Here is a 26,548-nt window from a genome sequence, read left to right as displayed (position 1 = left end):
TAAGCCTCATAGGATATCAATAACCAAATGAAACTAGCAAAGCTGCCTGATTTTAGCCAGAAGCAATCTTAACATTTCAGCGTCCATTATAATGATTAACCAAAAAACCCAAAACAAAACTAAAAACCAACAACAACACACCACCTCTGCAACAGAAAAATTCCTTATTCTAAAGTTAATGTTCACACTGGCTGATTTGTCGGGAGGTGTAAAGACTTAAAATAAGCCTGCAAGCATTCTAGACCTACATTTCTGATTTGAGTGGGGCTGAAATTCTGAGAGAAAGGGGCAATTTAAATTAAAACATATATTGATTGCTGATGATTGCTGACATGCCATGGTCCACTGCACTTCACCTGGTAGACAGTGCTAATACTGAATTGCATCTCAATGACAATAATTTCCAAAAGATAAACTCCAAATCTCTGATCAAGATATGTTCTAGGGATTCTTTTTTGTTTTGTTTTTTTTCTTTTTTGTTTTGTTTTGTTTTGTTTTTAATGTGGCATTAAAGGATTTGTTCGCTAGCTGCAATTTGGGACATGGATTTCTGCACTCACCCCAGCAAGAGTTTGTGTAGTGTAATACTGCCAAAGCCATCAGGAAATTAAATGGTCCCTCATTCTATGTAACCTAATGTTTTGTTAAAAGGTCAGGAGCTACAAAGGTTTGCTTGAATAGCCTGTGAGCTTTACCAATTATAAAAAATGTATTGGCTAAAATTACAGGTAAGCAAAAAAGTGATATATTTCACCGGCTCATTTATTATACAGCCACAGTGTGCATCACAAATCAGGAGCTGTTCCATCAAAGAGCATAATTACTTTAACTTGTTAATTTTTTTTAATATATTTAAAAATGAATTGCTAACTCAGTTCAAGGCAGTTCCTCAAAGCTCCCTCTACATCCCTCTGTTCCTGTATGGAAATAGCATTAAAATCCACTCAGGAAAAAGAAAACTATGTTTAAATAAATCTGACCTCATACCTCTTGTGTTTTGCTGATTGATGGTTGTGTAATTGACAAGGTCCCGAACTCCAGATTAGTAGGCTGATCAAAGGAAGGTGTATAGCAAGTCACTGTCTGTTCCACCTCTCCTGGAAGCACTAATGACCCTGCTGAATACAAAATACTTGACTCAATCCTTCCACTTAATGTATAATTTAGCAAAATCATACTCTAAAATCTTTCAGAGCTCAGAAGCTTGGTAGCACTTGTATTATACTTTTCTTGTTGTACAAAATATAATACTGGTACTTATCTTTAGAGTAGATGCATTCCTGAACCAAAAGCCAGATCAAAAAAATGCCTGTACTTTGGGGAAGTCAAATTGGATATGAACTTGATGGCTGGTCCCAATTTCTCAAATAAGTTAAATCAAAACCATAGATCATCTAGACCCCCAAACTCTTGGGAAGTTTAGATCTGGATGCCCCTCTATTCAAAAGAGGAGGTAAGGGCCAGTGCAGAGGTCAGTAGACTGGGAGACAGGAAACATGGGTTCTATCCCCAACTCTGACCTGCTGGGTGACCTTTGGCAAATCCCTTCACTTCAGTTTCTTCATCTGTAAACTAGATAGGATGGAGCCTGTCTCAGTGGACCCTGGAGATAGAGACTTCTTGGGGTGACTTGTGGGTGTGGTGGGGCACCTGGGAAGTTCACAAGAGGGCAATGATCCACCTACATCTCTTCACTTCCCAGTTTTGCTGACAGGAGATGAATTTACATAGTCCCATTGATCCATTTAGGTTATGGGTGTCCCAGGGAGGCCTAGCTTCATCTAGCTTCTCCTCTGAAGATTGTTTATTGTGTCAAAGTCAGCAAGATTATACACAGCGGCTTTGTAAAAGGGACTCTTCTTTATTAAAGAGCTGAAGCTCATCCCCCCTGGGATCTCAAAATTAGGTTCAAATCATGAGCCAGAAGATGAAAGTCGAGGAATAAAAGTTTTCACCTTTCAGCCTTATTTCTTTGTAATTTGCTCCATAAATCTTTGTATCTTAGGGGTTTGTATTGTCTCTCATTTCCATAATATTTGAGCATCTTCCAGGTCAATTAGATTGGCAAAGCCTTTTGAAAGGTAGAAAGAACCTGAATAAGATTGCTAATAGGTGTGTGCTAAGCCTTGACATGTTCAACCACTCATAGACTTTAAGGCCACGAAACCATCATGATGATCTAGTCTGACCTCCTGCACATTGCCACAGAACCACACCCACCCACTCCTGTCATAGACCCCTAACCTCTGGCTGAGTTACTGAAGTCCTCAAATCATGATTCAAAGATTTTAAGTTACAGAGACTCCACCATTTACACTAGTTTAAACCTGCAAGTGACCCATGCCCCATGCTGCAGAGGAAGCTCCTTCCATTATTCATCAATGTCAAGGCCAGAAGGGACCACTGTGATCATCTAGTCTACCCTCCTGCATCACACAGGCCATGGAACTTCCCAGAGAATATAATTTAGGAAAAGATCCAACCTTAACTTTAAAATGGTCAGTGATGGAGAATCCACTATGACCCTTAGTAAATGGTTTCAGTGGTTGTCATAACTATAAAGGGAAGAGCCACAGCCCTCTTGTGTACAATACTATAAAATCCCTCCTGGCCAGAGACTCCAAAATCCTTTTACCTGTAAAGGGTTAAGAAGCTCAGGTAACCTGGCTGACACCTGACCCAAAGGACCAATAAGGGGACAAGATACTTTCAAATCTTGGTGGGGGGAAGGCTTTTGTTTATGCTCTTTGTTTTGGTGGGAGTTCGCTCTTGGGACTGAGAGGGACCAGACATCAATCCAGGCTCTCCAAATCTTTCTGAACAAGTCTCTCATATTTCAAACTTGTAAGTAAACAGCCAGGCAAGGCGTGTTAGTTTTATCTTTGTTTTCTCAACTTGTAAATGTACCTTTTACTAGGGTGTTTACCTCTGTTTGCTGTAACTTTGAACCTAATGCTAGAGGGGGGTCCTCTGGGCTCTCTAAGTTTGATTCCCCTGTAAAGTTATTTTCCATCCTGATTTTACAGAGATGATGTTGACCTTTTTCTTTAATTAAAAGCCTTCTTTTTAAGAACCTGATTGATTTTTCCTTGTTTTTAGATCCAAGGGGGTTGGATCTTGATACATCAGGAGTTGGTGGGAGAAAGGAGGGGGGATGGTTAATTCCTCCTTGTTTTAAGATCCAAGGGGTTTGGATCTGTATTCACCAGGGAATTGTTGAAGAGTCTCTCAAGGCTACCCAGGGAAGGGAATTAGCACATTGGGAGTGTTGGCAGCGGACCAGATCTAAGCTGGTAGTTAAGCTTAGAAGTTTTCTTGCAGGCCCCCACATCTGTACCCTAAAGTTCAGAGAGGGGAAGGAGCCTTGACAGTGGTTAATTATTGTCACTATTTAAAAAGTATGCTTTATTCCACTTCTGAATTTATCTAACTTCAACTTTGAGCCATTGGATCAAGTTTTATCTTTGTCTGCTACATTGAAGAGCTGATTATTAAACGTCTGTTCCCCATGTAGGTGTAACAGATATGGCAATTTCCTGTGGGATCTTTGGGAGATCTTACTATATTAAGTTTATGTATCATTTTGGGCCAGAGATTGTCTATAATTCCATTAAGGAGGGTGACCACAGTCCTCCAGGAGTTAAGAACAGAACAGGGGGAGAGTGGGCTGGTTAGACCAATTTATTCATATTGTAACACCTGCAGAGAGGTACCACCACCTGGAGTGGCTCACGTATATTGGGTCAAATTGGATTCTCCAGAGACCAACAGACAAAGAAAGGACTTTTGGATAAATAGCCTGAGTTTACACTGTCGCAGGGTCTTCTTCCTGATCCAGCAAACAGACAGAACCTTCTCCCCAGGGGGCGGGGAGCAATTCCTAGGGAAGGGTTGGAAGGACTGACACCTGCCAGAGCCCTTATTGGAGTTGGGGATGAGCTCTGGTAAACTTATTAGCATGCATGTAGGTATTTTTGTTGTTTGTAATATTTTCTCTGCAATGCTTTTATATTAAGAATAACTGTGTTTGCTTATAAAGGGTGGTGTGGCCTCTGAAGATAAAGCAAAGTGCAGTGCTGGTCTATCTAGGCAGTCTGGCTTGCTGGGGAATTCACAATGCAGGCAGGGAACCATGCAGCCTAGAAAAACTCTGGTCAGGAGGGAGACAGACATGGTCTCCACCCAAGAGACGTGATACCTGTGAGCTGGAAATCTAAAAGTTGGTGCCCTTGCTGGATCATGGAGGGGAGATACAGTTGAATTTGTCCTGAACTGTGACAATAGGTACTTATAGACTGTAATCAAGTCAACCATTGACCTTCTCTTTGTTAAGCTAAATAGACTAAGCTCCTTGAGTCTATCATTGTAAGGCTTGTTTTCTAATTCTTTAATCATTCTCATGACCCTTCTCTGAAATCTCTCCAATTTAGCAACATCCTTGAATTGTGGACACCACAACTGGACATAGAATTCAGCAGCAAATACAGTGGTACTAGTAACCGTTAATGCCAAATACAGTGGTAAAATAACCTCTCTACTCCTACTTGAGCTTCTTGTCTTGTGTTCAGAGTTTTTTGCAGATCTTGGTGTTGCCAGTAAAAAATTTTTTTGGGGGGAGGGATAGCTCAGTGGTTTGAGCATTGGCCTGCTAAACCCAGGGTTGTGAGTTCAATCCTTGAGGGGGCCGCTTAGGGATCTGGGGCAAAATCAGTACTTAGTCCTGCTAGTGAAGGCAGGGGCTGGACTTGATGACCTTTCAAGGTCCCTTCCAGTTCTAGGAGATAGGATATCTCCATTTAAAAAAAAAAAAAAAAAAAAAAAGAGCTTCCCCTGTTTATGCATCCAAGGATCGCATTAGCCCTTTTGGCCACAGCATCACACTGGGAGCTCATGTTCAGCTGATTGAGGGGCCTGATGGCTAAATCTTTTTTAGAGTCACTGCTTCCCAAGATACAATCCCCCCACCCCATCCTGTAAGAATGGCCTACATTCTTTGTTCCTAGAGGTATACATTTACATTTAGCTATATTTTTGTGTAGGACCAAGAACCAATCCCTGCCGGACCTCACTAGAACACACCCATTCGTTTATGACTCATAGGGATCAAAACTATTCCTTTGCTACAGAAGGAAGAAGTGGGCCAACATCTAAATATGGTGGGATCTTCCCCAACTTGTTTCAAATTCACTTGGTCAATGTACTTATTGCAGGAGGCATGCCTGAGCATTCCCTCCTGATGTAAATCGTTGATCATTTCTGTATAAAGAACAAATATGTCACTGTTTATTCCCAATAGACCAATTTGTGGAGAAGGGGGGGGACTCCCATAATGAAACCATCTGGCAAAATCTTCCAAAAGACAACACTTAAAAATTAGGACAACAGAAGGAAATGTATTTTTGCTTTCAGCAAGAAGTGCTTTGTCATACTCAGGATGTCAGTCCTAATTTTTTAAAGCTTGTTAGTAATGCAAACAATGTTTCAGATTTCTTTCAATCCATAAGAATGTGGTAATCAACCTTTGTTTGCCAGTAGACATGTCAGAAATGAGCATTTTCTCTGTACCCTGGCTGTGCGACAGCAAATGAGAGCCTAATCAGTAAATGCTGCTTTCCTTGGTAATGTTTAATCAAGAAACTCCTTCGGAGAGAAAAATTAGGGAGTCTTGACAGCCTTCCTTCTCAGTGGGAGGTTCCACAGGAACTGTAGGGTTCTGTAAGATCTAGCCAGTCCCTCACAGCTGGCTTAGCCCAATGCTACAGCTCTAGTGGAAGATGATGATCCTAATTAAGCTGCTAATTACATTGTCACTGGTGGTGATTAATTAGCAACAGGATCGCCTTGGACGCTGCCAATGACATCATATAGATTGAGATAATTGAGGAGGTACTGATATCAGAAAAGCAAGAAGGATTTGGAATGCACCTTTCTTAATACTATGGAGAATCACCTTTCTGGATGAGGTGGTTGTGAAATCCTGGGATTCTAGTAACATACAACACAGCACAGCAGGGCAGATTTGGAAACTGAGCAATTCTCTTATCTTTAGTCTTTGGTGTTATGATGGATCAGCAGCAAGTCGTTACTAAATCAGTGAACATTGTTAAATGAGCCAGTTTCTTAGGTAGTTATGTAGCACTGACATATTAATTAAACTTAAAAAAAACCTAATGCTAATGTTATGGACCTGGTTTGAACTCACAAGTGTGAAGAAATTCAAAGTCTTGACTGTATATCTTCAATACAACCCACCATGTCTAACTATAGTGGACCCAAGTAGGTTACCACTTTCAGAACTCATCTGACAAAAAAAAATTGCTAGGGGGTGTCAGGAGGTTTGGTAAATAAATAGAAAGCTTAAAAGCTCAATTTTCCTATCTCCTCTGATTCTCAAGTGTCAGGTTGTCAGCCCTAAAGAGCTACCTCATGTGAAACTGTCTTGAAGCAGTGCTAAAATTAGGTTGCAGAGGCTGGGAACAAGAAGCTATTCATGGATTTTTTTTTCCTAGTATTAAAAAAAACTCACAGTACTTACTCTGAATCTGATTCTCCAAGCTGTTTTATTGCATGTAAATATAGGTTCAAAATGTAAACAAGAAAGCATGGATTACGCAAAATAATGGGTAATGATCCTTTTCACCCACAGAAAAACATATTAAAGTGGTTGTTAACTGATGATATCAGGCCTGATTTTTCAGAGGTACTGAGCACCTACTGCCCTCATTGTCTTCAGCTGGAGTTGTGGGTATTCAGCACCTTTGAATATCAGGTCCATAGTGTCCTGTGGTCCTAAACCAGCTTAGTGCTAGGTTGTGATACCTTTAGCCATGTGGAATAGTTTGTTACTCTTCAATTACATTGATTCCAATGGAACTATTTGTGGAGGAAGGTACTACTCAGTATGAGTGTATCACAATTAGACCAGTAGGCCCCATTTTGTAAAATGCTTACATCCATCCCTATTCAGAAAATTCCTTGCTTAAGCACATACTTAGGTGATTTGCTGAATAAGGATGGTGTGCTGAACTGGGGCCTTAGAAAATTACTCCATTCTGCATTTACACTGCAGTTTCAACAGGATAGTGTATTCTTCTTCGGTGCTGGTCTTAAGGCCCAATATTGCAAACCTTTACTCACACAAGCAGCCCCATTGACAGGCCTCTCGTACTGGTATCATTGTATTTAAGGCCTGATCCTGTTCTCACTTAAGTCAGTGATAAAACTCCCATTTACTTCAATGGGGTAAGATCAAGCTCTAGATGAGTCACAAACTAGGTTCCCCATCCCAGTACGTGGAACATTCTCCCAATAAATCAAAATGGTTCCTCAGAACCATTATAATCTGCACTGCCAAGAATTATTTGAAGCAGTGTTAGCTCAGGCCTCATAACCTGAGAGTTGCCCTTAGCAATGAAAAGATAATATTTCCGTATATGTGCCCTGATTCACTTATTACAAGGAAATCTGTTTGTCCTAGTCACTAATTTTCCATGGAGATTTTAAAAGATAGTGAGCCCTGGGGAGTGGGACATCACAACATGCAATAAAATCTCTTTAAACCCAAATTTTATCTATCATAGCTCTTTTATTATCTCTTGGAATTATCTGAATATGTCTCTGTGTGTAGGCACCATTTTACTTTAGTTCTCTTGCACATCACCTTTAAAAGAGGTTTTGGAAGTGACAGTGACTGTCTTTTACAGAATGCCAAGTCCCAATGAGCTCGTATTTGGAGGGCATTTTTACCATGAAGTTATGAACCCTTAAAAATCAGGAGGTTATATATTGAAAGCTTAAGCTTAACTGGGAGATGGTAGGTCCATGAAAAGGCCCTAAAACTGGAAGTCAGGAGGGTTCTGTTTGCAACTCTGCTAGTGACTTTGGACAAATCTTTCAAGCCCCTCTTTGTGCTTCAATTTCCCCATCGGTAAAATGGGGGAAATGATTAAGCATTTGAGATCTACAGATGAAAAGTGCAAAATAAGTGCTAAGTGGTATTATTTCTGATGCTGTTCCCCTCACCCAGCACTCAGAATCATTTTGCATTTATATGTACTTGTGTCCTTAACACATTTTGAGATTTTTATAGATGTTATGCATATAGGATTTATTTTTTATTTTACATTTTACTTAGAGAAGACCCAGTAATTGAGTCATTCTTGGAGCAGTGCAGAAAATGATTTGTCAACACTCTTGAAAAAGGTTAGATGTAAAATGAATCATACTGCCACAGTGTGGAAACCAGGTATTTCTCCATGTCCCATGAGAATTTCTGATCCTTTGTATTGTTGCCTTAAGCTACTTACAGTCAGAGATTAAATTTAATGAGAAAGAGAGAGATTAAATGGCCCTCCATGCACGTGCTGTCTGTACACAGTGGGTTAAAGCTATGGTTTGGGGAATCAGATTTGCATGGCTAACTAGAGTTATTATGCCAAATTCCCACAATTCAAAGACTAGTTCCAGGCTTTCAGTTGCAAGACTGCTGTCTAACTAAAATAACTACAGTTTATTTGTATATTGGCCAGCTGATTTATAGAGACAATTGTATTTCTATGAATTCTTTTGTTCATAAGCAGCAGCTACACCCGGCCCTGAAAGGACAGGTTAGTTGGACAGAATTTAAAAAAGGAAAGAAAAGAGAGTGATTTCCTCCAGGTTACACCCTAAAAAAATATTAGTTTAACTGGGACATTTTAACACCTGTGATCAATTATGCTTGTGTTCATTAATTTTTTTTTTAAGATTTACACTTTTTACAGGTGTGTATTCTACAGTATAGAGGACAGTACCTTCATTCTCATTAGGCTTATTACGATGGTTTTACCCTACAAGATACAAACTAGTCAGTGAGGTCTAGTAGTCAGAGCACTGGACCAGGAGCCCAGAACTCCTGAATTCTATCTCAGCTTTGCAACTGTCTCCACTGTTGCCATAGGCAATATAAAGCTAACTCCCATGCCTCGGTTTCCCCATCTGTAACTTTGGATGCTATTTACCTTATTCACAGGGGATTATGAGGAATTAGTTCATATCTGTGCAGCGCTTTCAAGGCTCTAATACACTATATAAACCCTTAGTGTTATGTACACTGTAGATTGTTGAGAGTTGATGAGGATTACTCCTGCATTAAGGGGTATTGTGCAATGAAGGTTTTCTCATGGGACAGGCCGAGGAGAGAAGCTATTGCAAACCAAATCAAGTGTCACGTAAAAGGATAGTAGTTGGCTCAGTGATAATCTGCAGTAGTGAAGGTAGAACGTTACAATTATTTTATAATCACCCATAAAAGCAGCAATTGCCAGATTAATCCAATATGGTTTGCATTCCTACCATAAATCTATATTTAGGCAAGGCAAGCAGATGATCATTTTTGTAGTTTTCAACCTCTTTAAATGCAATCTGTTTAACTTGGTGTTTTTAAATGTATGTGATTAATATTAATGCTCACAAAAATGACTGATAGTGCATCATACAGCTAGGCAAGTGTGGGAAACTGCAGTGTAAGCTATTAGACACCTTTGCCAGTGCTCTTCACTCCTGACCATTATCTGTGCTATTCTAGTGCTGGACCTGCCATGAGTGAGAACTGCCAATTAGGGCTGTCAAGCGATTAAAAAAATTAATCACGATTAATCGTGCGATTAATAGCGCTGTTAAGCAATAATGGAATACCATTTACTTAAATATTTTTGGATGTTTTCTACATTTTCAAATGTATTGATTTCAATTACAACACAGAATACAAAGTGTACAGTGCTCACTTTATATTTATTTTTTATTACAAATATTTGCACTATAAAAAACAAAAGAAATAGTATTTTTCAATTCACCTAATACAAGTACTGTAGTGTGATCTCTTTATCATGAAAGTTGAACTTACAAATGTAGAATTATGTACAAAAAAATAACTGCATTCAAAAATAAAACAATGTAAAATTTTAGAGCCTACAAGTCCACCCATTCCTACTTCAGCCAATCGCTCAGACAAACATGTTTGGTTAAAAGTTGCAGGAGATAAAGCTGCCCACTTCTTGTTTACAACATCACCTTAAAGTGAGATGAGGCATTCAGATGGCACTATTGTAGCCGGCGTTGCAAGGTATTTACATGCACTAAAGATTCATATGTCCCTTTATGCTTCAACCACCATTCCAGAGGACACATGTCCATGCTGATGATGGGTTCTGCTTGATAACGATCCAAAGCAGAGCAGATCGACACATGGTCATTTTCATCATCTGAGTCAGATGCCCCCAGCAGAAGGTTGATTTTCTTTTTGGTGGTTTGAGTTCTGTAGTTTCCGCATCTGAGCGTTGCTCTTTTAAAATTTCTGAAAGCATGCTCCATACCTCGTCCCTCTCAGATTTTGGATAGCACTTCAGATTCTTAAACCTTGGGTCAAGTGCTGTAGCTATTTTTAGAAATCTCACATTGGTACCTTCTTTATGTTTTGTCAAATCTGCAGTGAAAGTGTTTTTTAAAACAAACGTGCTAGGTCATCATCTGAGACTGCTATAGCATGAAATATATGGCAGAATGCAGAAAACAGAACAGGAGAGATACAATCCTCCCCCAAGGAGTTCAGTCACAAATTTAATTAACACATTATTTTTTTAACAAGCCTCATCAGCATGGAAGCATGTTCTCTGGAATGGTGGCCGAAGCATGGAAGGGGCATACCTTGCAACGCCAGCTACAAAAGTTCCTTGTGAAAGCCTGTTCTCACTTTTAGATGACATTGTAAATAAGACACAGGCAGCAGTAACTCCCATAAATGTAAATAAACATGTTTGTCTTAGCGACTGGCTGAATAAGAAGTAGGACTGAGTGGATTTGTAGGCTCTAAAATTTTACATTGTTTTGTTTTTGAGTGCAGTTATGTAACAAAAAAAATCTATATTTGTAAGTTCCACTTTCACGATAAAGAGATTGCACTACAGTACTTGTATGAGATGAATTGAAAAATACTATTTCTTTTGTTTATCATATTTACAGTGTAAATATTTGTAATAAAAATAATAATATAAATTGAGCACTGTACACTTTGTATTCTGTGTTGTAATAGAAATCAATATATTTAAAAATGTAGAAAAACATCCCAAAATATTTAATACATTTCAATTAGTATTCTATTGTTTGACAGTGCGATTAATTTTTTTGAGTTAATTGCGTGAGTTAACTGCGATTAATCAACAGCCCTACTGCCAATTATTTCAGACCTATCACCTTGTCACCTGTTCTGAAATAAGGACAGGTGTTCACTATGGATTAGATTAAGATCACTTAATTCATTTTACTAGTGATATAAACCAGATCTGAATTCAGGTTTCCAGTCAAAAGGCAACCTAGAGAGTAAACTCACTGCACCTATGGAACCCTTAATTCTTTAACAGCTATACTTAGAATTTGAGAGGTGTATTCAGACCTGAGTCCTGTAAATCTATAAAGGGGAAAATGAGGAAACTAAGGACCATCACACTGAATAGAAACCTTTGCTGTCCGGGCCTAATACAGGAGTGCAATCTCATAGCCTGTGTTCTGAAATGCCAGGGGTGAAGGACGAAACATTAACTCTCTATTTGCTTTCTTCTGCAAATTAAAGCCAGACTTTGAATATTCTCCTGCAGGCCCTCTGGCTTCAATGGAAGCTCTGTACACACAGAGAAGTGAAGGGTAGTCAAGCAGTTAGAGCACTCACTGTGGACTCATAACCCTCCATTCAATTCCATACTCGGCCACAGATTCTTTGTGTGATCTTAGGCAAGATACGTAAGGTACCCCTACGCTGGAATAAAAGAGCCGTTGAATAGACACGGCTGGCTTGGGATCAGCTGACTCAGGCGCACAGGGCTCAGGCTGCAGGGCTAAACAATTGTTGATGTTCGGGCTTGGGATGGAGTCTGGGCTCTGCGACCCTCCTCCCTCTTGTGGCCCCAGAACTCAGGCTCCAGCCCAAACCTTAACATCTATACACAGCAATTTTACAGCCACATGAGCCTGAGTCAACTGGCCTGGGCCAGCCACGAGTGTTTAATTGCTGCGTAGTCTATCTGTGCCTCAGTTTCCCATCTGCACTTTCCTATCTCACAGGTGTGTTGTGAGGATAAATACTGTATGTTAAAGACTGTGTACGGTGCTCTGAAGCACAGTGGTAATGGTGGGTGGTGGGGGACACACAAGTATCTAGGATAGACTCTGGCAGAATTGCACCTGTAGGATTTTTTTTGAGGGGAGGGAGTTAAAATGACTATAGGTGTATGAAATATCTGCAATGAAATATTTGCAATTTTGTGGGGCATGTCTCTACACATTCAAAATGGGTCCAACTTTGTGAAATGTTAACACTATAACAAAATATTTATAGTGAACAGGGGTCCACATTTGAGTGAAATTGTTTTTCCACAGTAAAAACATACCGAATTTCAGGATTCTGCATCTCTTGGTAGCCTTGCTGAGAAATTTTGCAAAAATCAGAATGATTTCTGGACAAAATAAAAGTGTGGACAAAAATTCAGGAACAGTTATCAAAAAATACCATTCACCAGTAGCCAGAATAATAAATCCTAGGCTGTTACTTACTTCCAGAGTGAAGGCGTGAGTTATTTTTTCCTAACCACAGCCTGATTCAGAATCTAAAGGGGAAGGAAAATGCAGACATTTGGAGGTAGGGACAGAGAGCAATCACAAGAGCGAAAGAAAAGAAACATACCACTATATGTCCCTTGACCGAATTCATCATCTGTGTCAAAATCGTCCAACTCCAAGTAATTGTCCACCTGTGAAAAGACCCAAAACCAAAAGATTGAACAAATAAAATTAAGTCTATTCTTTCCATTGTTCTCACTACAACCTGGAGCAAAGCAAAAATTATGACTGTAGACATCAGTTTCTCCATTCCCTTTGTAGCTTTTACAGGAGTTTGAAAGTTTATTAAAATTATTATTATTATTATTTGAAAGAAAGAAATGTTTGGTATACTTTCTGTATTTTTAAAAGTAGTTAAAGAAACACTGACAAATAGTTTAGTATCAACTTCAGGTTTTGGGGAGGAGAAAAAAAGATTTCATAAATTCTAGTATGCCTAATTTGAATAGCAATGTTTTCAATGTAAAAACATTTTTTTTTGTAAATGGAGTAAGAGACAAATGTTACTCTGCAGTCTTGGGAATCCACTGCATGAGATCCAGAAAGTGAAACTGACTCTAAACAAAAGAGAAACTGACCATTATAGTTTTATTGTTCAAGCTGGCTGAAGTGAAAAAAGCAAAGAAACAACTTACTTGAATGTTTTTCAGACTTAAATCAGGATTTTTTTTGTTATTTCTTTTTAGCCTCAACAATGGTCATTTTAAAATGTCTTAAGCGTATTTAAAGTGCTTTGTAAGAATATTGCTTTATCATTAAAATTCTCCATGGGTGCATAGTGGGAGGGGGCACAAAGATTCTCCCCACCAGTGTTGCCTACATACGGGTCAGGCACAACTTTATAAATATTCAAACCTGACAAAATTTCACTCACTAAGTTCACCCTCTGTACTGATGGGTGTAGAGGGCCAGAAAAAGTCCTCTGCCCCATTTGAGACCTTCTTAACCATTCAAAATAGAATTCCCTCCTAAGCATCTATAAATGATAAAATGAGTTCACTGATTAAATATATAACATATACAAGATAAATGACAGGAAACTTGTCCTCCTTGGGCTTGGAACTTGCTTTTCTTAGAGGGGAGATATAGAAAACTATGCTATGCTAATAAACAATGTGTCTATCTGCAACTCTGAACATATGAACAGTCTAGTCGTTACACACACATTACAAAAAAATCTCAAAATGACTCAACCTCGTGCTAAAAAACGGAGAGCTTCCCCCACATTCCACTCAACCAAGCTCCTTAGAAAAAGCCTGGAAAAATGGAATGCCCTGGCAACATGGGATGAAGGTCAATGAATCTGAGCTCAGTAGGAGCAAAGTGGGGAGTAACCTTCACAGTAGAAACTGTCCATTGGGAATGCCTTTCTCCCAACTTGCAGACATATTCAGGGATTGTCAGGTAGAGCATCTCAACTGACCTCAGGTCTTAGGTTAAAAGAAGAGAGGAGACACAATCCAGAATGGGATTTGTAGGTCAAAATGAGCATCTTGAACTACACCTGGAAGTGAACTGGAAACCAGAGCAAACACGAAGCACAGCTGTACTATGCTCCTTTGAAGTAACATTGCTGAGTTGGAGAGTTGGCCCATATTGCACTGAGCTTACAGCACAGAACCACAGAGAAATTAGAGCTGCAAAAGGTTTAATCCTCTCATCCAGTTCAAGACCAATCCCTCCAACCAGCCCCTTGCAATTTAAGCCCTTACAAAGAGCACACTCTTATATCATATTAAAGGTATAAACTTGTTAACAGAAAAAAAAACTGGTTAGATGGTGCTGCTAGAGTTCTTCCTTCCCTCAGAATGATCGTGGAAGCAAACACTGTGTTTCCAGACACTTTCCCCACCCCAAGTAAAATAATTTGTAAATCAGTGCATGAGACAGAGATTAGATGTGTTCTGCTTATAATTCCTACCTTGAAAAGCACTGAAGCAAATCTTACCTTCACTCTTCTTGCCAGACTGAGGTCACCTTGGTTAGAGCAGCCAACTTTCCAGCCTTCACCCATCGTTATCTGCAAAGATATTTACGTGCATTAAAATGAAGCAAGAATACAGATCGCATTCAAAGCTCCCACTGATTTACACTTGCAAAAGGGCTGCATGTGTGGGTCCTTTAAAATGTATGTGGAATGAAAAAAAGAGGGAATGAAATAGTTTCTGAACAGAGGATAGGGAATATCATCTTAAATATATCCAAACTAGGTCCAATGGAAAAACACAATGAGCAATCAAAATAAGCACAACAGCACTGTTTAGAACAGAAGCAATGTTTTCAATGGCAGTCGTTCTCTCTGTTCTTTTCCCAAAGGCAGGTGTAAAGGTTACAGCAGCCAATTCATTGCATTACGAATGCTCTGTGCTATTACTGTAGCAATGTTTCCAGTGCATCCAGTTATTACTGGATTTGTTTCTTAAACTACTAATGTGACAAAAACATGCAATCATGTCTGAAACTTTTGTTCTATAGCAACAAAGATAAATATTAGGATATTCTATTAACTAAGAGATAGTGGAGGTCTCATCGTGCTTTACAAGGCACAAAACCAGTTCCCAAGTGGCTAAGACAAGAGACCGAAAGGCAGTTTATCCAAAGATGGAACCATATTCTTGGTGAGAGAAACAGCACAAAGTTTCTGTTATCAGTAGTATTATACAAGGATCTGAAAGACTGTGATTCTTTTAAAACTTCTATCTGAGTTTCATTCACACAGGACTATGATCCCTGCACGAGCCTGGCCATCCCTGTATACTACAGTTGCTCTACAGGTACAGCAAATGGCTGGTGTGTTCCCCTCAAGTGCCTCTTGTGTTCCCTCTCAAGTGCCCCACACCTTACATAGGATTCTACGGAATCTGCTTCAGATCAGATACTGCCTTCAGTCACTATCACTCAGCCAGTGCATCTCCTCTGCTTCAATCTCTAAGGGCCTTTAGAGCCTCTTCCTCTCCATGCATGAATATTTTTGCCTGTCTTCTCCTTAATTTAATGTTTGCCTCTGTGGACTGATGCCAGTCTCGTTACCTGGTCTTCATCCACAGTCTGTGATGAGAGAGACACTGATGGCTCTTTGTTTCTTACAGGAGAGACATTCTGTTTATTTCTGTTTGACAACTCAAGCATTGAAAATGTATTTTCTATGGAATCCATTTCAGATACTCGGCTTTTCATTTTCACCTCTTCTGCAGGGAGAAATCATAGTGCATTAGAAAACATAATACACCCTCCAAGAAAAAAGAAAGATGCATAACAAATGCACATTGTATCTTGTTGGAACAAGCATTATTACTATAACTGCTTCTTTTGTCTATTCAATGTCATTTTCCATTCATACTTGGAGCTTGAGATACATGCATGTGTTTTATGGCATCTATTGTGTGGTCTTTTTCATAAAATTGAATAAACATTTTGTATATGTAAAACACAGTAAGTCCCCTTTACCCTTGTTCTTCAAGTACTCACTGCTGTCATGCAGTTTCATATGCTGAACAGAAAACTAGATAAAATAACACAATGAATGAAAAACAGAAAGACAAAAGCCCAGTTCCTAATAAAGGTTGCTACTTTGTTCTTCATTTAAATGCTTTGGGGTACTTGTTCACAGGTTGGCAAAATGGCACATACTTGTGCACGTGCCCTCACTTGACAAATAAACACCAGTGCAGACAGAACCAGAATCTTCTGTAATACCAGTAAAATCCGGAGTAACTGCATTCAATAGAGTTACGTCAGATTTACACCAGAATGTGACTCCTGCTCCTCAACACCAGAACACACTCCAGCAACTATATGTCTACTTTCAATAATCTAACACATTTGCATGCACAACTGTGGAAGCTGCATTCACAAAATCCCACTGGCCATTCCTCATGCTGCTCCCTGCACCCTGAAGGCCAGCCCCCACGCAATATACTAAGTCAGTGGTTCTCAAACTCCGGCTGCATTGGCCTGGAGCGGCGAACCTGCAGACGTGGCTGGTAAACAAACCGACCTGGCCCGCCAGGGGCTTTCCCTGAACGAGCAGCGGCCCTAGTTTGAGAACCACTGTACTAAGTAACTTCCCTCTCCTCCTTCATATCCCTATACTGTGGGAGCATCTTCTTGCCATACAAGATAGGAGTAGCTCTTGTACCTCTTATCTCCTCCTCTAGAGTGAAGGCCAGGTCAAGCTTCTTATGTATGTGGATATGGAAACCATCTGGGAGAATCCCATGGTGGTTAGAGAAGAAATACGGCTCTGAGGTTTCTTCGTCAGAGTCATTGCTACTGTGGGTGTTTGAAGTCTCCCAGGACAACAGGATTGGGGAACTCAAGCACCTTTATAGACAATGTTTCTGTTAGCTCTGCCTGTCTAGGTCCTAGGACATACAGACAAGAGATTCTGGGGTGGGCTTGTAGCCTATTGTCACCCACACTGCAGCAGCTGGCAGGAAGGAGGCAGGAGGCAAATGCTATAACTGGATAACAGGGGTACAATGTGGAGGGGCCCCAGTGACATATCTCAGGGACTGTGATCTGGCCACAGCAATCTACAAGCCCCCTCATAAAGGAACAGACTAGAAGAGACACCACAGGTATTATGCTTGAGGAACCCCATGGGACAAGGTTAGCATTCTACCCTGTATTGGACACCCACCTAAGGCTAAATTGGGAATTACTATGTTCATCCTTGTCTGTATGCAACTAAGCTGTTGTACTAGTTTATTTGCATCCTTTCCTTCTTGGCAGCCCTAGTAAAGAATCCTCTCATTTGAGCCATGCATGAGTGCTTATTGGTAGGGTTATCATACGTCCGGATTTTCCCGGACATGTCCGGCTTTTTGGGCTCCAAATCCCCGTCTGGGGGGAAATCCCAAAAAGCCGGACATGTCCGGGAAAATCGGGACATGCGGGCGGCGGTGCTGGGCCAGGGGCTGGGCCGGGGGTGCTGGGCCGGGGGCCGGTGGTGCCGAGCGCCGGGGGCCGGCGGGGCCGAGCGCCGGGGGCCAGGGGCCGGCGGTGCCGAGCGCCGGGGGCCGGCGGGGCCAGCGGGGCCAGGGGGTGCTGAGCGGGCCGGGAGTGCTCGGCCGAGGCCCCGGAGGCCGGGCCGGGGACCGGCAGTGCTGGGTGGGCCGGGGGTGCTCGGCCGGGGGCCGGGCCCGGGGCCGGCACCCCAGGGCCCGAGCCAACCCAGGCTGGAGACGCCGGGGGGGCCAGACTGGGCCGCGCCTCCTCCCCCCACACCCTCCTTACCTGCTTCAGGCTTCCCGCGAATCAAATGTTCGCGGGAAGCAGGGGAGGGGGCGGAGTTGGGGCGGGGACTTTGGGGAAGGGGCGGAGTTGGGGCGGGGGCGGGGCGGGGGCGGGGCCCCGTGGAGTGTCCTCCTTTTGGAGGCTCAAAATATGGTTACCCTATTATTGGGATCCCTCTAAGATAGCTTACAGGGCAGACTGCAGATCACCCTCTGCTGGCATGTTCCTGGTTTGGTTTTCCAAAGCATTCCTGAAAACCCATTGGATGCGGGAAATTACACTAGGAAACACTTTCTGCTTGGTGGACAACCGTCAGTAGGATGCCAGTATTGGTCTTGTTCCTGAGTGCAAAGATTAAGTGGATGCATTCAAACAAGGTTGGTTCTCTTGGAGGACTTCTCTGGCACTGAAGGTTAGATTAGAATAGTATGGCTACTCTGACTTCTAGGTAGGATTTTCAAAAGTACGCAGTACTGGCCTCACTCTGCCCCCACTGAAGTTTTACCACTAATGGTGAAGATTTTCAAAGAACAAATGACTTTCATTAGTAGATGGGTGACACCTAATGGTCCTTTGTGCCTTTGAAAATTTCCCCAACTTCAATAGAAGCAGAGTTAGGACAACTGTGAGTGCTTCTGAAAATCCCAACAACTGAATCTGTGATGCATCTGCTGAGCTAGGACTTAGCTAGCAGTGTCACCTACCCAGATTTCAGCAATGCAAGCTCAGTCTAGGCATTCCTGACAGTTCAGGACATGTTTAATAACTGGATTATTGATTACTGACCATGCACTGAACAATAGAAGGGTTTTCTTCCTGCAGCACTACAAAAAATATTTTGGAGGCTGCCAAGAGGAAAATAGTAAACTGTGACTTTGCTTTCTTCTATAAAAATATTATGAAATGCCTTTAGAACAACAGGCACAAATGGATGTCTCACTTCATGCCAAGAGCACACCTATGCTCATAATGCATAATAAATGCACAAGTCTATCTGCCTTATTTTTAATTTGAAAATTACATTTTCTAATAACAACAACAAGCAATCCGCAATGCCTTTCTAAGGCATGATTACATGTCTCATGCATTTAAAGTCACTCATGCATTATAACACCACTCAATGTGCAATGTGGATGGAGCATTTTCCAAGAATTTAATGACAGCCTCAGGATTAGTATCCTCAGAAATCAACTCTCCCAGTTAATTATTAATCCCCAGGGGCACCTCTGTGCTCCAGTCATTATTGTATACAAATCATGACAATACTATGGCCACAACCCTGCAGCCCTCACTCATATAAGTAAAGGCTGCAGTAGCAGGCCTATATTACTAGGAATTAATGAAGTAAGATGCACTTTACAGGTCAGAGTAAAATAACAGAAAGGTTTCTCTCTCCGCTAATGTATGGCTCAAGATTCTCTGAGCATTTCCTACCTCCTAGATATCCCGCTTGAACACTGGACTTTGCACTGCTTTTTTACAACTCCACAGGCTTCTTTTTTAAAAGAAGACAAAATGAAAATGACAGAAGGGCATTCGCCACTTATTCCCCCTCACCACCATCCCTTTTTTCAAGCCAATGAAACAACTTTGTATCTCACTAGAAGACCTCTCCTTGAGATGAGATGGTTGGTTTCTATCTGAAGGCATCCTTCTTTTTCCTCAAAATAACAGAAACAGCAAACTGAGTCATTGGAAAAGCTTTAATTTTTTTTTAATCAAAAGTTAAGCAGCCTGCTTTAAGGACTGAAAGAGAAAAGGTCCTTTTCAGAGCTATCAAGTCACAAAATGATGTTTGTGAGCCCCAGAATACAGTTTGGCCTGAAGCTCTGATTACTTAGTTAGCCAGATGCTTCCCATGTCTATGCATTTGCCAACATAAATTTGATACATAAATGTGTGTCTCATCTCATTTTCATTTCTATTTTTCATCAGCGCTTTGTGCCACTCTTTCATCCCACCCCTAATATTTCTTGCTTTGCAAGAAGTGTCAGACATATGTTTTACAAAATCTAACTGTTTCATGGAACAACAAGGCTCCACCACCTTTCTTTTGGCATTTTTTAAGTCACAATTTTAATACACATGAAACAGAAGTTTTTCCAAAGGTTTTTTAATGTTTCATTATTCTGCAGGAATGTTATCTCAATTTATTTTGATACCAGGCACACTTCCAGCTGATTGCTTTTACCAGGCCACCAGGGCAACCAGTATCTTGTTTCAGAAATGCAACAAATGTAACACTGGAAAAGTAGGGGTCCAATCCAATTCTCAGTGAAGTCAATGAAGAAGAATCTCAGTGACTTCAATGGAAGAAGAATCAAGCCCATGCTATGTAAAACTGACATTCTATGATCCTCCAGGTACAAATCCATATCAACGTACAAAACTGCATAGAGCACTGTGCTGTAACTCAGGAGACCTGGATTCTATTCCTGGCTCTGTCACTGGCCTCCTAGGTGACCCTGGGCAAATCACTTCATCATTCTGTGCCTCTGTTTCCTCATCTGTATAATAGGGATAATAATACTGACCTTCATTTGTAAAGCAATTTGAGATGTGCTGATTAAAAGCACTATACGAGAGCTAGGTATTATTATTATTCTGTAGAGCAGGGATTGGCAATCTTTGGCATGCGGCCCATCAGGGAAATCCGCTGGCAGGCCGGGACGGTTTGTTTACCTGCAGCATCTGCAGGTTCGGCCGATCGCAACTCCCACTGGCTGCGGTTCACCTTTCCAGGCCAATGGGGGGCTGCAGGAAGCAGCAGCCATCACATCCCTTAGCCCGCACCGCTTCCCGCAGCCGCCATTGGCCTGGAAAGGCGAACCACGGTCAGTGGGAGCTGCGATTAACCGAATCTGCAGACACTGCAGGTAAACTAACCACCCTGGGCCACCAGCAGATTTCCCTGACAGGCCGCATGCCAAAGGTTGTTGATCCCTGCTGTAGAGCAAAGCCATTCAGAACTTCATGGCAGCAATGAAGATAGAACTCATTCTTCGGCTCCAAAACCTCAGCTAAAGGGATGTCTTCGTTAGCCTAATAGGGCCTATGATACATAGAAGAGCAGTTCCGATTCAACACATCCACAAAACACACACACAAGCTCATTATACTATGTTGATTATATATTTTCTGGGGGCACAGTTATTCCCTTGATTTCAAAAGGAAAAGCTATTCAGATCAAATGAACAAATAAACAATCAAGTGTAATTTCAACAGATACAGGCCTTTCAGCTCACGGGTAGTATTCCCAACCCCAACCAGTAGAACTCTCCCTTTCCCCAAGCCAAAGGTGAGGCACTCGGGTCAGACGTGAAATACTGTCAGAAATGTTTTTGTTGCCAAGGCCCTTCCAGGGCTGTTGGGTTATATAATACTAAGCATTTCATTTGATGAAATGTTCACAGAAGCAATGAGATGCTAGATTCATGACTGGAAAGGAAGCAAAAGTCACGGGGAAGAAAAAAATCCAAGCAACCCAGGGCAGTTGAAAATGCATGCTGCAACGGAATACAAGATATGCTATCAAGTCTGTAGTGAGGCTACACCGTATAAATTGGGGATTTATTTTAACATTACAGTGGTAGCCTGGGGCACAGTCCCTCTGGGCTAGTGAGATTTACTCTTGATTTGTACATACTAGCTAGAGCAGTCCATAGCTTCCTTACCAAGTGGATCTCAGCAATTGGCCTCCCCTGAAGCGGTTGCAGTAGAGATTATAAATAAGTAATTTAAAAACACTCCATCATAAACTGGACTGAAACTACATTTTGTAGACAAATGTTTTCGCTAAATTCCTTTGTCAGTGGTCTGAAAGCCAACCATTTGTTTGTCCTTCCTTGTGAAGGAGACGGGGGAAGAAGCAGGGACCACATTCCAGCCAGTGGGAGGATCAGTCTACCTTCCCCGTGGCTAAGCAATAATTGACTCATTATTCACAGCCATATCTCTCTACCTGCCAAGACCCAAATGTACCACGCTGGCCTTTATAACATGTCACAAAGGCCCAAAATAAAGGACACAAACACAATAAAAAGTAGCAGAGTAGGACGCCTAAAATAATGCAGGGATTCATTTATTTGACTTGCAGAAAGTCTTCCAAACTCTGTTTTACTTTTCATAATTTCCACTGCCAATATCTTAAAGCAGTGTTTCCCAAACTTGGGGCGCCACTTGTGTAGGGAAAGCCCCTGGTGGGCCGGGCCGGTTTGTTTACCCGCCACATCCGCAGGTCCAGCCTATCGCGGCTCCCACTGGCCGCAGTTCGCTGCTCCAGGCCAATGGGAGCCGCTGGAAGCGGCGCGGGCCGAGGGACGTACTGGCCGCCGCTTCCTGCAGCTCCATTGGCCTGGAGCAGCGAACCGCGGCCAATGGGAGCCGTGATCGGCCAGACCTGCGAACGCGGCAGGTAAACAAACCTGCCCGGCACACCAGGGGCTTTCCCTACACAAGCGGCATCCCAAGTTTGGGAAACACTGTCTTAAAGCAATGAAACAACAAACAGGTATGGGTGAGTGGGAAAGCAAAATATGAACCTCTAAGGAAGTCTTGATAAGTCTATAGGGGGGGGAGGTATGATGAGATTCCCTACAATAGCGTATGGCCCATCTACACCTGCTACTAGCAAATACCTCCAACAGCCGGAGATGGGACACTGGATGGGGAGGGCTCTGAGCTACTACAGAGAATTCTTTCCCAGGTGTCTGGCTGTTCGATCTTGCCCACATATGGCTATATTTGGGGTTGGGGCGGAATTACCCCTGGGTCAGATTGGCAGAGACCCTGGAGGATTTTGCCTTTCTCTGCAGAGTGGGGCACGGGTCACTTGCCAGTCTAATCCAGAGTAAAAGGTGGATTCTCTATAACTTGAAGTCTTTAAATCAAGATTTGAGGACTTGAGTAACTCAGCCAAACGTTATGGGTCTAATACAGGCGTGTGGGTGGGTGAGGTTTTGTGGCTTGCAATGGTCAGAAGTCTCACTAGATGATCATGATGATGCCTTCTGGCCTTAAAGTCTATGAGTCTGTGAGGTACATAAATTATAATCCAGTGTCTCTGAGAAGTAGGTGCCAGGCTTATAAAAACATTAGTATCAGAGAAGCGTATCCAACTTGATGTGCTCTCTCTGTCCATCTATCCAACCTTTGTATTGTTTAAAATAATTCTTGCCGTCCCATCTGGACTGGCTTCTCCTAGAGATGCCCACTGGTCACCCACCAATTTCAAAGAATAGTGAAATCAGTTACCACAAAGTCAGAGAAGAGTGGTATCAGGATTATCTGACAATTTCCTGACAGTGAAATCTATTAAATTAAACAATAGCCAAAGAAGAATGACGAAAACCCTACAGCTTGAAATATTTTAAAACAAGACTAGAGCCAACAATCAATATAATATTGTAGGGAATCTTTCCTAGGATCTTTCCTGACTATTCCCCTCTGTATCATATCTCCTTCTTCCATAACAAAAACATTTATGGGGCTGATTCTCCTCTCACTGATACCTGTTTTAAGACGGTGTACCTCTGCTGACTTCAATGGAATTATTCCCAATTTATACTGGTGTAAGTCAGAGGAGAATCAAGCCCTTCTAGATCTCTCCCTCATACTCCTTTGGTTTTACCCAGACCAGCCCATAGGTAAACAGCAAAGATTACTTAGCTATAGATTTTCATTAAAAGTTCTACTACAACCGATAAGGGTCTGATTCTCCTTTCGCTTATGCCAGTTTTGTTCTGGTGCAACTCCACTGTCTCAGACCCTTAGCTGGTGTAAATCAGTGCTCCATGAATCTGGCCAATTGATTGTGTTGGAATTACTTCTGAATTACACTGGTGTGAATAAAGAATCAAATCCTAAGTATTAGATTTTGACTGTTACGTCCAAGTGCTTTATGTTTAGTCCTTTCCTTTTGAAGTTCTTTGTCTTGTTTGTTTATCATCCTGCAATAACAAATTGATTGCTGCTGGCAGGTACAATTCAACCACTACTGACATATCTACCTTATTTTAGTGTACCACACTACTTCCCTGTAACAAATGCAGCTCTAAATTTGCAGAAGCCTAACTATTCTCTTACTGTATCAATGTTTCTCCTTTTTCCTTATGTAACCTAAATACGATATTTAAAAAATAATTCCTTGTCTATGCTTTGCTTTTCATGTTGTCAATGTTTGGACTTTGTAGATGAAACATTTCCTGTTTGTGCCACTTTTTTGCCCATCTGACCATTTTTAAAAAAAAATATTTTTCTTCCACGGTTCAACAGTGATGTTGCTAAAAACTTTCCATATTTGAATATGCACCCACTCAGTTGAATCACAAGGCACATGTTCACCTGACCATTTCAGCTTCCTGAATGGGCAAGATCCTACCTTTTCCAACACAGAAACAAATGTCTGTGACACAACAATGGCCAAAAATAATTCTGCAAAGGTTCAAAACATCCAAGACAAAAATATAAGGTCAGAACCTCAGCTGATGTAAATCGGTGTAGCTCCTCTATTAATGGAGCTACATCAATTTACATCAGCTGAGGATCTGGCCCAGATAGGGTAAAAACAGTAGATCATATACGTAACTCTGGCTAAAAAAATCAAGTGAATGTTGAGTGACTATGTGAAAAAACCCAGGAGCAACTTCTTAAAGGTATATATTGTACAATTTGCATTGGACTTGAGAGTTTAAATGCACATGTGGTTGGGGTACAGACTCTCTCCAGAAATTGGTTGGGAGAAATTGGCCTGGTCCCTCTGTATACAGGGTGATCTTACCGTTGCTTGACCTGACCGCAGGTGGGCCAGCTGTGAGGAAATAATTAATTCCTTCCAAAAAACACACAATAAGAGGGGCATTCTTTAGGGAAAACTGGGCACAAGTCTGTCAGGGAGCATCAAGAAGAAGGCTATCAAAAGAAGATGAAGGACACCTAGGGGTAATTACCGCTTCTTCTCTTGAACTTGACTGATAGAGCCACAGTTTAGACTTTACTTTTACCTTGACTGAGGGAAGCGTGGTGTATTTGTCTTTGGTTCTTAAAGGCATTCATTACATGAACTTTTCTGTTTTATAACAAAGCCTACCACAAGCTTTTAAGCTCTACTCGGGAAGTTAGAATCCTTTCTTGCTTCCCCAGCACAATTCCTAGCTGCTAAACATGTATATACACTGGAAACTGCCAAGAAGAGAGAGACAGTAGAATGGTTGAGTGATACACTAACAATATTCAAATAAGGACAGAGACTGACTTGAAAAGTTGTATGTAGATCTCATAAAGGTGGAATTCAATAAACTAGTAGATATCTCAGCTGGTTTCATTAAGCATTGCATGTATTGTCGAAATTGGATGCAGTTTAAATGGCCCAATCACCTGACACTAATAGTTCCATACAATTTTTTTCTCCTATACCAATTACTATCATAGAATATATGAGACAAACAGGGAACAGGATAAAAAGAAGCAACAGACAAGATTTTAAAAAGGGATTAATGATTTGGAGTTCATCAATTTTGAGGTGCCCAATTTGAGACACTTTGATTTATTTTGGGAAACCTTCGCCACTGTGTCTAGTGTTTACTGCACAAGACTGGGATGTAGACCTCTTGGATTATGCTCCTGGTTTTCCCACAGATCCACTATATGACTTTGGGACATTCTGTTTGCCCTGTGCCTCTATTTGCCCACGTGTAAAAGGGAATGATAATATTTCCCTACCTCACCTGGGTGCTGTGAGGCTTAGCTAATTGATATGTACAAAGCATTTTGGTATCATTGGTGGAAGAGTGCTCTGGCAGACCAAACTATTGTTATATACTATGTATTACTATTTCATAAACAGGCATATTACACAACCATACAATGTATAAAACAGTAGAAAGAGATTTATAGCAAAATATCCAAACCAGAAATGACTTAATCTGCTCTATATCTTTCTTTCTGGAAACAGAAAAAAATCAGCTATGCAACCAAGCTAGCGATGTTTTATCTTTTACAATTTACAAGAAAATAATAACATTTTTTTAAAATTGTTTGATTATAATATGTAGAAATCCCACACAACAGCAAGAAACAATTGCTGACATGCACTTTTGAGAGGCAGTGTCATTCAGTGACTATTAGCAGTTGCCACACTAAATCTGCCCTGACCCACTTTGTAAACTTGGGCTGATAAATTTCCTGCTCTTGGCCTCAGTTTCCCTGTCTATAAAATGGAGATAATGCTACTTACCTTCCCTTGATAAATATTTTGAGATCTATGGATGAAAATCATTCAGAGGACAGATAAGCTATTATTATTGCAATACGAATCTGTTACAGCCCATTGTATCCACATAGCTGTTTTTTAACTTCAGGGCTCTGTATGATATTTGCTTTTACACCATGATGAAAGAGATTACATAGAGATGGGCAGTGAATTTATGATCAATAGAAAATTGCAAACCTTTTTTTCTCCCCACCAATTATTTTCCAATGATCCGGCAAAACACATCAATAAAAAGCTCTGAATTGAGGCTGTTTCCCTATTTCATGCCCTGCTTAAGTTCCCTGGGGATGACAGATTAATTTAATTAGTTTTATTGAATTGCCTAGTTGCTTTTATTGGCAAATCCACTCATACGAGGCCTACTACAAATTTCTCTTGGGGTTAATGCCATCC

General features: G+C 41.1%; 1 protein-coding gene across 2 annotated transcripts in view; it reads right to left on the bottom strand.

Annotated features, from left to right (window-relative positions):
• Nucleotides 1-26,548, bottom strand: part of IFTAP (intraflagellar transport associated protein) — a 72,248-nt gene that overhangs the window by 19,917 nt on the left and 25,783 nt on the right. For both annotated transcript variants that reach the window (XM_054025631.1, XM_054025632.1), the window contains exons 3-6: nucleotides 15,679-15,836; nucleotides 14,597-14,668; nucleotides 12,713-12,779; nucleotides 988-1,118 (exon numbers count right to left, since the gene is read on the bottom strand). In XM_054025631.1, the coding sequence (XP_053881606.1) occupies nucleotides 988-1,118; nucleotides 12,713-12,779; nucleotides 14,597-14,668; nucleotides 15,679-15,836 (428 nt within the window). The remainder of the gene's footprint in view (nucleotides 1-987; nucleotides 1,119-12,712; nucleotides 12,780-14,596; nucleotides 14,669-15,678; nucleotides 15,837-26,548) is intronic.

The sequence above is a fragment of the Malaclemys terrapin genome, chromosome 4 (genome assembly GCF_027887155.1).
Source record: "Malaclemys terrapin pileata isolate rMalTer1 chromosome 4, rMalTer1.hap1, whole genome shotgun sequence".
NCBI lineage: Eukaryota > Metazoa > Chordata > Testudines > Emydidae > Malaclemys > Malaclemys terrapin.
Note: the sequence above shows the minus strand (reverse complement) of the source record. Positions and strands in the feature narration are given on the sequence as shown.